The sequence below is a fragment of the Meles meles genome, chromosome X, assembly GCF_922984935.1.
Source record: "Meles meles chromosome X, mMelMel3.1 paternal haplotype, whole genome shotgun sequence".
Taxonomy (NCBI): Eukaryota; Metazoa; Chordata; class Mammalia; order Carnivora; family Mustelidae; genus Meles; species Meles meles.
In genome coordinates, this window is record NC_060087.1 from 61,828,031 (window position 1) to 61,840,814 (window position 12,784).

Consider the following 12,784-nt stretch of genomic DNA (forward strand, 5'->3'; position numbering starts at 1 on the left):
TACAGGAGAACATAGGCAGTAACTTCTTTAACACTGGCTGTAGAAACTTCTTTCTAGATATGTCTCCTGAGGGAAAGGAAACAAAAGCAAAAATAAACTATTGGGACTTTATCAAAATAAAAAGTTTCTGCACAGCAAAGGAAATAATCAATAAAATTAAAAGGCAACCTACAAGAATGGAAGAAGATATTTGTGATGGCATATGTGATAAATGGTTAGTAACTCAAATATATAAAGAACTTATGCATAACCCCCAAATAAATTATCTAATTAAAAATGGGCAGAAGACATAGACATTTTGACAAAGAAGACATCCAGAGGGCCAACAGACACATGAAAAGATGTTTAACATCCCTGATTATAAGGGAAATGCAAATCAAAACTACACTGAGCTATCAACTCACACCTGTCAGAATGGCTAAAATCAACAGCACAAGAACAGCAGGACAACACTGAAAGGGGAACCCTCTTGTGCTCTCGGTGGGAATGTAAACTGGTGCAGCCACTCTGGAAAACAGTAGGGAGGTTCCTCAAAAAGTTGGAAATAGAACTACCCTAAGATCCAGCAGTTACACTACTAGGTGTTTACCCAAAGAATACAATAATACTAAGTTAAAGGGAGACATGCACGCTAAAGTTTTTAGCAGCATTATCCATAACAGCTAAATTACAGAAACAACCCAAGTGTCCATCAACTGATGAATGGATAAAGAAGATTTTATATATATATACATATATATATATGCACCACATACACATATAATGAAGTATTATTCAGCTATAAAAAATGAAATCTTGCCATTTGCAATGACATAGATGGGACTAGAATATCATGCAAGGGGAAATAAGTCCATCAGAAAATGTCAGACCCCCTATGGTTTCACTCATATGTGGAATTTAAGAAACAAAACAAATGAGCAAAGAAAAAAAAGAGAGAGAAACAGAGAGGCAAACTACAAAACAGACTCTTAACTATAGACAACAAGCTAATTGTTACCAAAATGGAGTTGGGTGGGTGGAATGGTTAAATAGGAGATGGGGATTAGGGAGTGTACTTGTTATGATGAGCACCTAGTGTTGTATGGAGGTGTTGAATCACTACATTGTACACCTGAAACTAATATTACACTATATGTTAAGTAATTGGAATGTAAATAAAACTTCAAAAAATGTACACCTTACATTTATCAATGTTGTATGTAAAATATATCTCAATAAAAAATATTTATCAAAAATGGTAACTGTTACTGGCATAAAAACAGATACAGAGACCAGTGGAACAGAGTAGAGAGCCCAGATATGGACCCTCAACTCTGTGGTCAATCTTCAACAAAGCAGGAAAAAACATACAGTGGAAACAAGACAGTCACTTCAATAAGTGGTGCTGGGAAAAATTGGACAGCTATATGTAGAAGACTGAAACTCGACCATTCTCTTACACCGTACACATAGATAAACTTGAAGTGGATAAAAGACCTCAACGTGAGACAGGAATCCATCAGAATCCTTGAGGAGAACATAGGCAGTAAACTCTTCGATATCAGCCACAGCAACTTCTTTCAAAATATGTCTCCAAAGGCAAAGGAAACAAAAGCGAAAATGCATTTTTGGGACTTCATCAAGATCAAAAGCTTCTGCACAGCAAAGGAAACAGTCACAAAACAAAGAGGCAACCCACGGAATGGGAGAAGATATTTGCAAATGACAGTACAGACAAAGGCTATTATCCAGGATGTATAAAGAACTTCTCAAACTCAACACACACAAAACAGATAATCATATCAAAAAATGGGCAGAAGGGCGCCTGGGTGGCTCAGTGGTTTAAGCTGCTGCCTTCGGCTCAGGTCATGATCTCGGGGTCCTGGGATCGAGTCCCGCATAGGGCTCTCTGCTCGGCAGGGAGCCTGCTTCCCTCTCACTCTCTCTGCCTGCCTCTCTGCCTACTTGTGATCTCTCTCTGTCAAATAAATAAATAAAATCTTTTAAAAAAATGGGCAGAAGCCATGAACAGACACTTCTCCAATGAAGACATACAAATGGCTATCAGACACATGAAAAAATGTTCATCATCACTAGCCATCAGGGAGATTTAAATTAAAACCACATTGAGATACCACCTTACACTAGTTAGAATGGCCAAAATTCCCAAGACAGTAAACAACGTGTGTTGGAGAGGATGTGGAGAAAGGGGAACCCTCTTACACTGTTGGTGGGAATGCAAGTTGGTGCAGCCAGTTTTGGAGAACAGTGTGGAGATTCCTTCAGAAATTAAAATAGAGCTTCCCTATGACCCTGCAATTGCACTGCTGGGTATTTACCCCAAAGATACAGATGTAGTGAAAAGAAGGGCCATCTGTACCCCAATGTTCATAGCAGCAATGGCCACAGTCGCCAGACTGTGGAAAGACCCAAGATGCCCTTCAATGGACGAATGGATAAGGAAGATGTGGTACATATACACTATGGAATATTATGCCTCCATTAGAAAGGATGAATACCCAACTTTTGTATCAACATGGACGAGACTGGAAGAGATTATGCTGAGTGAAATAAGTCAAGCAGAGAGAGTCAAGTATCATATGGTTTCACTTATTTGTGGAGCATAACAAATAACATGGATGATATGGGGAGATGGAGAGGAGAAGGGAGTTGAGGGAAATTGGAAGGGGAGATGAACCATGAGAGACTATGGACTCTGAAAAACAACCTGAGGGTTTTGAAGGGGCAGGGGGTGGGAGGTTGTGGGAGCCAGGTGGTGGGTATTATGGAGGGCACGTATTGCATGGAGCACTGGGTGTGGTGCATAAATAATGAATTCTGTTACACTGAAAAGAAATTAAATACAAAAATTTTAAAAATGGTACCTGTGAGATAATAGATGCATTGATTAGCTTGATTGTCATAACCATTTCACAGTCTATATACCTACCAAATGATCACATTATACATCTTAAATATATACAATTTTTATTTGTCAACTATACCTCAATAATGCTGGAAAAATAATATTTAAATATTTATGTCTGAACCTGAGTACTCAAATAATTAATTGGTTTATTAAGATAAATATTGCAACTGAAATGAGTCTGTGTTTCACTACACCACTAATTTAGTAGTATCAACCATGAACTTAATCTGAAAAGAAACACAAAAGCTCTTATCGCTTCAGGAAATTACTGCATGTATAACCATAAAGAATAGAGCACAACCCTGTTGAAATCCTTGTTCCCAATACAGAATGTGAATAAGGCATGGTCTCGGCAAAATCACAAATTTCTCCATGTCATAGAACTTTAGAAATCATTCAACAGTGAGTTTCAAATCCTTAAGTGTCAAAATCTTACCATACTTCCATTATTGTGCTTATGTCATTGAACACCTAGTCCCCTGAAGAGAAGATGAGCTTCACGGGAACAGGCCTCCCGTTTATTCATTTTTTTATACCAAAGATGACCTACACAAAGCAACCATCCCAAAACATTTGTTGAATTAAATTGCTTGCTAACTGGGCTTCCAGGCTGTCCTCCTCTCCCAAATCCTGCCAGTTCTTTCAAAAAAACACATCTCTGCTAATGTCATTCCATTGCCCCAAACCTTTAATGGCTGTTCATAGTAACCTGCTTTATAGGATTATGTTCACACACCCTGGCAGGGCGTATAAGGACCCTCACACTGTTCCCTCAGCCTATATTCCCAGTCTCAGTCCAGCCTCTCATCTTCACACACACTCTCAAGCCATATTAGTTGTTCCTTGAACACTTTTGGATTTTTATGACTCTATGCTTTTGCAAACGCTGCTTCCTCTGTCTGAAAGATCCTTTCCCTCTCGTCTGCCTAGCAAACATTTGCTATTAAAGCTGTTTAAATATTACTACCTTTGCATCTTTCCCTGACCCCTCACAGGATTAAGGTCCCCTTCATTCGTTTTTCCATACCAATGGGTTTATTTGCTCTGAAAACGGACGAAGCTAAACTCAGGGGTAAGGGAGGAAGAGAAGGAAGGAGGGAGAGTCCTGAACTGACTTACCTAAGCAGTGATTGCGGCACTACGCGTTAAGCACATTGTTCTAGCGGCGGTGGGAGGATGGGGTTGGATAACCTTTCAGTCTTGAGAGGCTATGGCTGGCATCTTTCGTACAGCGTGTACGTGTGCTCCCGCGTTTGTGTTGAAACACAAACGTGTGTGGGAAACAGAGAGACAAAAGACAAAAAAACAAAAAACCACCACCACCACCAACAAAACAGAAAGAGAGAAAAAAGGAGATTGGGGGCGGGGGGGGGGACGCAGTGCAGTAAAAGCGGATGGGCGGACCCAAATTTCTTGAGCTTCACTGTTTTGCAGAGGTCTAGCTCTGCATCTAGCGCTGTGGCAAGGCTGTGGAAGAGGAGAAAAGGGGAGGGACTGCATTCCCTCCGAGCGTGCCCAGCCTCGACTGCGGGGCAGATCACCTTCCGCTCCAGCAAGGCCAGTTCCTCCTCGCCATGACTCACGCCTATTGTGCTCGGCAGGGCGTGCTCTGCCCCGCAGCATTACAGGTGGTATCTGCTCCTTGAGACGGTTCCCGCCAGGCTAGGCAGTGGAGCGCCGCATAGCGCGCCGCGCGCCTTCCTGCTTCCCAGCTCCGGGCCGGGCAGTTTAGACTCAGCGCCGGCAGGCCTGCTCGGTCGATCTTCGATCCAAAGATGCGGCGGAGCTGGAAGATGGCTCTGTCCGGGGGGCTACGGTGCTGCCGCCGAGTACTTTCTTGGGTGCCAGTGCTCGTTATTGTCCTCGTTGTGCTTTGGTCCTACTACGCCTACGTCTTTGAACTCTGCCTGGGTAAGTGGAGCTGGGCACCTACGGTGGGGAAATCATGCTCCAGCATAATTTTCCTACCCTTAACACTGGCGTCGCCCTCCCGGTGTTAGCCATCACGCTGCAGGGCTTTTTTTTTTTTTTTTTTTTGAGGGGAGGGGATTGTTTGTTCTTAGCTCTTGGGAGACCTCCTCGTCTTCAGCCTTGGCCTCTCACAATATTTCTTCACAGTCTTCCCGCGAGGGTCCCAGCATGTCGCCATCGCTTCCCATTGAGGGTTTTTTCCCTTATTCCCTGGCCATACCCACAAGAATCTCCTGGCACTTTCCACTATAGCCCCCTTTTGTCATACAGGACAACCACTTGTCCCTGGTGTTCTCGTTCTGGGGCCTCCCACCCTACAGAATTGGGAAACCCACCCTGTATCATTAAACTGCTTGCACAAGAATCCCACCAATGCATCCAACTCGGAGCCCCACATTTTCGCATTCCTTCCTACTAAAGGAAGCCCAAAACATTTCCTGTAATCTCTTACTAGCACTCTTTTTTCCAACACTGGAATTCATCCTTTTTCCATGATCCTCTCACACTGGCTGAAGTGCTTCACAGCTTCTCCCACTTAGAACCCCACAGTATGCCTTGTTTTATCCCACTGGGTCTCCCCTTTTCACAAAATGAAAATGGCCCCTTTATTCTCTTTCCCTGTGGGCTTTACCATTTTGTCATCTTCTCCAGTGGAATGAGAGTCCTACAATACATCTTGTCCTGTCCCCTCACCTTAGAGCCCCTGATTTTATCAGAATAAAAGGGGTTCCTTTTAGTGTTCTGCTCTCCTGTTTTGAGGAGCATTCACTCTTCTCCACTAGGGTCCCCACATTATTTTCTCACATCTCATACTAGGCACCCTGCTTTTATCACAATATGGTCATGCCTGTCCACTCTCTTCTCATATTAGTGTCCTCTTTACCCTCCCATAAGACTTTCCACAACATCTCATACAGCGCCCCAAGGGCCACTACTTTTCTAATGATACTACCCCCTTGTTATCTTTTTTGAAAACTACTCCCCACCTCCTGTAGTTCTCTTTTATTGTTAGCCCCACATTTTGCCATCCTCTTTCTCTAAGTTATTATTATTATTATTATTATTATTATTTTATCTTATTTCCCTCTAGGGTTGTCCTTTCCCCTGTCTTCTCAAACTAGGAAAACACCATCCTTTTCTACTGGGATTTCTAATATATCCTTCACCGCCCATGGGAGCCTCATGTCTTGTCCCGTTTTATTAGACCATCCCTTTTATAAATCTAGAATCTCCTCTTGTACCCTGTCCTGTCACATTATAGAGAGTTCCAACCCCTTATCTAGAAAATGGTTCCCACATCATATCTTATGCTTTCAAACTCAGAATTCCACAGTATTTCCTGACACAAACCACAACATCCTATCCTGTATGTTCCCCAGTTGTATTGCCCCAGTCACCTATTCTTATCACTAAAGGGTTTATGGTGTTCTTATAAATTCACAATGGAGTTTTTATATTATATCCTGTCTCCTCACAACAGACCTTCTCTTTTTCTCAAGTGAGATCTCCCCTTGCCTCTATCTTCTCCCATTAAAGAATTTCCATCTCTTCTCAACAGAGATTCACTAATAGTTATTGTCACTTCAGTGTAAGAAATACACCTTTAAACTTGTGTCCTGCAATGATCCCCATTCATTCACTATGAAGTTCCAACATATTTCTGGTTCCCTCACACTAGGAATCTTATTTGTCCCATTTGTCATCTATGCACTGCCAAGTCCTTCCACAATATCTTTATTTTTTTATACTAGGCTCTTAACATCTTAAAAATTATGGTTAGGGCATTGTTTTGTCCAAACCCAGGACCTGACCCTTCTTACAACTTCCTTCTCTTATATATTTGACAAAATACTAGTTTACTCCAGGTAGGTGGAGATTAAGTAGGGAGCCAGGAGATAACTGTGTTTGCCAGTATAAAAATTTCTTCTAACTATGCATGGGAGTTTGAATTTTCTACTTCTCCTTCTTAGATTTATTATTGAAAATGTACTGAGACGTTAAAAAATAAATTCAATTAGTTGCCTTTATAGATGCAAATTTAGGCTTTTTTCCTTTTTATCTCAAAGTTTATTTCAAACTTTACCCCAACAATAAACCTCAGCTTTATTGATGAGTATTAAGTGGGCTATGCAATGATTGGGAAGTTTTACTGTTCTCAGACTTCACCACTTGGCTTTTTTGAATGACTGACTAATGGGTTAAAAGTTCAGCTCCAATATTATACTATGGGCTTTGCTTCTTAGGATCAGTGCCATCTTGTAAACACTACTAAGCATATTTTAAAGTTTTGCAGTACTGACTTACATGAGCTTAGCCAAGCATTCATTTTAAAAATTAATAATAGTAATGGCTGACAGTTACATAGTGCTTAATCTGTTCTAGGTAATGTAAGTACTGTAGATATCTTAATTCTCTCTATATTAAATTACTTAGTCCTGATAATAACCATACAAAGTAGGTACCCTTATTGTCCCCATTTTACAGATGTGCAAACTGAGGCAACTATCGAGCTGGAATCAGTGAAAATAGTTAAAGGAAACTTAGAGCTTTTAAATTTTGCTTTATTTAACATATTTGCAGATCACTTGTTATATGCCAGGCACTGTTTTAAATGGTTCCTGTGCACGTACACCCGCCTACGCGCCCCCCCCACAAATTCAATTCTCATAACGACCTTCTAAGGTACATTCCCATTTTAAAGACAAGAAAACTGAGGCACAGACAGATGAAAAAGGTTGCCTAGGGTCATAGAGCTAGTAAATTGTCCAACTTGGGTGGCAACCCAGGCAATATGGTTCCATAGTCCATGCTTTAACCACTATAGTGTCCTAACTCTCTGCCTTCTTTTAACAAATACAGAAGGTGGGGCGCCTGGGTGGCTCAGTGGGTTAAGCCTCTGCCTTCGGCTCAGGACATGGTCTCAGTGTCCTCGGATTGAGCCCCGCATCGGGCTCTCTGCTCAGCGGGGAGCCGCTTCCCCCTCTCTCTCTCTGCCTACTTGTGATCTCCCTCTCTGTGTCAAATAAATTAAAATCTTAAAAAAAACAAATACAGAAGGCAAAACTTGTGACTAATGGGCCAAATGTCGCCTGCAGATGTATTTTATTTGATCTGCACAGTGTTTTCTTAACATTTTGCATCAGTTACCATTATTTAAAAACCAGGAGAGTAAGGTAGCCTTCACTTCCAATTATGGCTCCGCCTTCATTCTGTCATCTTCATTTTATAATCTTCTGAAACCTTGGTTTCAGAGAGGTTAAATCAAATCTTCCTAAGTCACTTGTTTAAGAAATAGTGGGGAGTTGGGTGTCAAGTTTGTTTGAAACCAAAACAACACAACCAAATTAACAGTTTAAATTTCAATATGACTCAAAAAGTAATATTAATGACCTTTCTAGAAATAGAACCTGATGTCTTTATCTGTAATTTCAGGTTAGAACTCAAGCCAAAAGTGGTATTTTTGTCTTTTAAAGTTTGAATTCTGCCACTTACTAACTAGGAGATCTGCGGCAATTTGCCTACTCTTTCTCAACCAAAGTTGCCACACATGGTTCCTTTCTTATACGGTTGTTCATTCATACCACAAATATTTCCTTAGCACTTACTATATGCCATTTAGAGCATTGTTGTGAGAGTTAAAGAATATGACGCATCTGTATATCTTCTTTGAACAATGTCTATTCATGTCTTTTGCCCATTTTTAAACATTTTTTATTTAAATTCAATTAATTAACATAAAATATATTATTGGTTTCAGAGGTACAGACCTGTGACTCATCAGTCTTATATAATACCCAGTGCTCATTACATCACATGTCCTCCTTAATTTACATCACCCAGTTACCCCATCTGTGCACCCCCTACCCCTTCAGCAATGCTTTTGTTTCCTATCCTTAAGAGTCTCCTATGATTTGTCTCCCTCTCTGGTTTTGTCTTCTTTTATTTTTTATTTTTTTCTGTCTTTCCCTATGATCCCATTTTGTTTCTTAAAGTCCACATACCAGTGAGATCATATGATAATTGTCTTTCTCTGACTGACTTCTTTTGCTGAGCATAATACCCTCTAGTTCTATCCATGTCATTGCAAATAGCAAGATTCCATTCTTTTTGATGGCTGCCTAATATCCCATTGTATGTATGTATGTGTGTATATATACACATGTGTGTGTGTGTGTGTGTGTGTGTGTGTGTACCACATCTTCTTTATCCATTCATCTGTCAGTGGACATCTGGGCTCTTTCCAATTTGGCGATTATGGACAATGATGCTATAAACATTGGGGTGCAAATGCCCCTTATGATCGCTATATTTGTATCTTTGGAGTAAATAACCAGTTGTGCAATTGCTGGGTCATAGGGTAGCTCTATTTTTAACTTCCTGAGGAACCTCTGTACTCTTTTCCAAAGTGGCTGCTCCAGCTTGCATTCCTACCAACAGTTTAGGAAGTTTCCCTTTTTTTACACCCTTACCAACATCTGTCATTTCCTGACTTTTTTAAATTTTAGCCATTCTGACTGGTGTGAGGTGTCATCTCATTGTGGTTTTGATTTGTATTTCCCTGATGCCGAGGGCTATTGAGCATTTTTTCATGTGTCTGTTAGCCATTTGTATGTCTTCTTGGGAGAAATGTCTGTTCATGTCTTCAGCCCATTTCTTGACTGGATTATTTGTTCTTTGGGTGTTGAGTTTGATAAGTTCTTTATAGATTTTGGGTACTAGGCCTTGATCTGATATGTCATTTGCAAATATCTTCTCCCATTCTGTCAGTTGTCTTTTGGTTTTGTTGACTGTTTCCTTTGCTGTGTGAAAGCTTTTGATTTTCAAGTCCCAATAGTTCATTTTTGCCTTTTTGTTCCCTTGCCTTTGGAGACTTGTCTAGTAAGAAGTTACTGCTGCAGAGGTTGAAGAGGTTCCTGCCTGTGCTCTCCTCTAGCATTCTGATGGGTTGCTGTCTCATATTTAGGACATTCATCCATGTTGAGTCTATTTTTATGTATGGTGTAAGGAAATGGTCCAGTTTCATTCTTCTGCATGTGGCTGTCCAATTTTTTGCAACACTGTTTGTTGAAGAGACTGTCTTTTTTCATTGGTTATTCTCTCCTGCTTTGTCGAAGATTAACTGAACATAGGGTTCAGGGTCCATTTCTGGATTCTCTATTCTTTTGATTTATCTATGTCTGTTTTTATGCTAGTATCATACTGTCTTGATGATTACAGCTTTATAAATACAACCTGAAGTCTGGAATTGTGATGCCTCAAATTTTGATTTTCTTTTTCAACATTCTTCTAGCTATTTGGGGTCTTTTCTAGTTCCATACAAATTTTAAGATTGTTTTATCCAGGTCTGTGAAAAATGTTGATGCTATTTTTCATCATTCCATCCACTGGAATCATTCCATTCCATGCATTGAATGGATGATTTGCTTTGGGTCATATAGACATTTTAACATTATTTGTTCTTCCAATCCAGGAGCATGGAATGTTTTTCCATTTCTTTGTGTCTTCCTCAATTTCTTTTATAAGTGTTCCATAGTTTTCAGAGTACAGGTAATTTACCTTTTTGGTTATGTTTATTCCTAGATATCTAAGTGTTTTTGATGCAATTGTAAATGGATCAATTCCTTGATTTCTCTTTCTTCTGCCTTATTGTCATTATTTAGAAATGCAATTGACTTCTGTGCATTGGTTTTATGCCTTACTAATTTGTGGAATTTCTGTATCAGTTCTAGCAATTTTTGGGTGGAGTCTTCTTGGTTTTCTGCATAGAACATCATGTAGTCTGGGACGAGAGAAGGTTTGACTTCTTCTTTGCCAGTTTGGATGCCTTTAATTTCTTTTTGTTATATGATTGCTAAGGCTAGGCCTTCCAGTACTGTGTTGAACAGCAATGGTGAGAGTGAACATCCCTGTCATATTCCTGACCTTAGGACAAAATGTTCAGTTTTTCCCCATTGAGGATGGTATTCACGGTAGGTTTTTCATATATGGTTTTTGTGATATTGAGGTATGCTCCTTCAATCCCTACACTACAGAGGGTTTTAATTAAGAAAGGATTCTGTATTTTGTCAAATGCTTTATCTGCGTCTATTGAGATGATCATAATGTTCTTGTCCTTTCTTTTGTTAATGTGGTGTATCACATTGGTGGATTTGTGGATATTGAACCACCTCTGCAGCCCAGGAGTAAATCCTGTTTGGTGGTGGTGAATAATCCTTTTAGTGTACTGTTGGATCCTATTAGCTAGTATCTTTGTAAGAATTTTTACATCCATGTTCATTAGGGATATTGATTGTAAATCTCCTTTTTGCTGGGGTCTTTTTTTGGTTTGGGGATCAAGGTAATGCTGCCCTCATAGAAATTTTCCTTCTTTTTTCTTTTTTTTTTTGAATCAGCTTCAGAAGAAATGGTATTAATTCTTCTTGTAGAATTCCCCTGGGAGGCCATCTGGCCCTGGACTCTTGTTTATTACTGTTTCAATTGCTTTTTTTTAAATATTTTATTTATTTATTTGACAGAGAGAGAGATCACAAGTAGGCAGAGAGGCAGGCGGGATGGGGGGATGCAGTCTCCCTGCTGAGCAGAGAGCCCAATGTAGGGCTTGATCCCAGGACCCTGAGATCATTACCTGAGCTGAAGGCAGAGGCTTAACCCATTGAGCCACCCAGGTGCCCCTACTGTTTCAATTTCATTGCTGATTAGGAGTCTGTTCAGGTTTTCTATTTCTTTCTGTTTCAGTTTTGGTAGTTTGTATGTTTGTAGGAATGCGTCCATTTCTTCCAGATTGCCTAATTTGTTGTCATATAATTGCTCATAATATTCTCTTACAGTTGTATTTCTTCAGTGTTGGTTGTGATTTCTCCTCTTTCACTCTTGATTTTATTCATTTGGGTCCTTTCACTTTTCTTTTTGATAAATTTGGCTAAGGGTTTATCTATCTTATTAATTTGAAAGATCTAGCTCCTAGTTTCTTTGATCTGTTCTGTTTTTTTTTTTTCTTTCTGTATCATTGATTTCTGCTCTAATCTTTGTTATTTCTCTTTTTCAGATGGATTTTGGCTTTATTTGCTGTTCTTTTTCCAGCTCCTTTTTGTGTAAGTTTGTGTTGTATATTTGAGACTTTTCTTGTTCTTTGAGAAGGGCCTTTATGGCTATTTATTTCCTGCTTAGGAGCACCTTTGCTGTATCCCAAAGGTTCTGAACTATCTTGTTTTCATTTTCATTTGTTTACATGTGTTTTTTAAATTGTTCTTATATCCCTGGTTGACCCATTCATTCTTTACTAGCATGCTCCTTAACCTCCATGTGGTTTTGTTCTTTCCAATTTTTCTCATGTGATTAAGTTCAAGTATTAAAGCACTGTGGTCTGAAAATATGCATGGTATGATCTCAGTCTTTTTGTAACAGTTGACGTCTGATTTGTGATCTATGTGATTTGTGATCTGTAGGATATTTCATGTGCACTGGAGAAGAATATGTATTCTGTTGTTTTAGGATGAAATGCTCTGACTATATCTGTAAAGTCTATCTGGTCCAGTGTGTCATTTAAAGCCCTTGTTTCCCTGTTGATCTTCTCCTTAGATAATTTGTCCATTGCTGTGAGTGCGGTGTTAAAATCCACTACTAGGATTGTACTATTATCAAAGTATTTTTTAAAATTTTGTTATTAATTGGTTTATACAGTTGGCTGCTCCCTATTTAGGGACATAAATATTTACAATTCTTAGATCTTGTTGGATAGACCCTTTTATTATGATATAGTATCATTCTTAACTTCTTATTTCAGTCTTTGGTTTGAAATCTAGTTTGTCTGATATAAGTATGGCTATTCCAGCTTTCTTTTGATGTCCATTTGAATGATAAATTGTTCTCTACCCCCTTACTTTCAATCTGAAAGTGTCTTTGGTT

At 39.5% G+C, this 12,784-nt stretch overlaps 1 protein-coding gene across 1 annotated transcript in view; it reads left to right on the top strand.

The window, feature by feature from the left end:
* The first annotated feature begins 4,295 nt into the window (after positions 1 to 4,295).
* ZDHHC15 (zinc finger DHHC-type palmitoyltransferase 15) overlaps positions 4,296 to 12,784 on the top strand; it is a 197,836-nt gene continuing 189,347 nt past the window's right edge. The window contains exon 1 of the mRNA XM_045995724.1: positions 4,296 to 4,819. Coding sequence (XP_045851680.1) covers positions 4,684 to 4,819 — 136 coding nt within the window. The 5' untranslated portion in view covers positions 4,296 to 4,683. The remainder of the gene's footprint in view (positions 4,820 to 12,784) is intronic.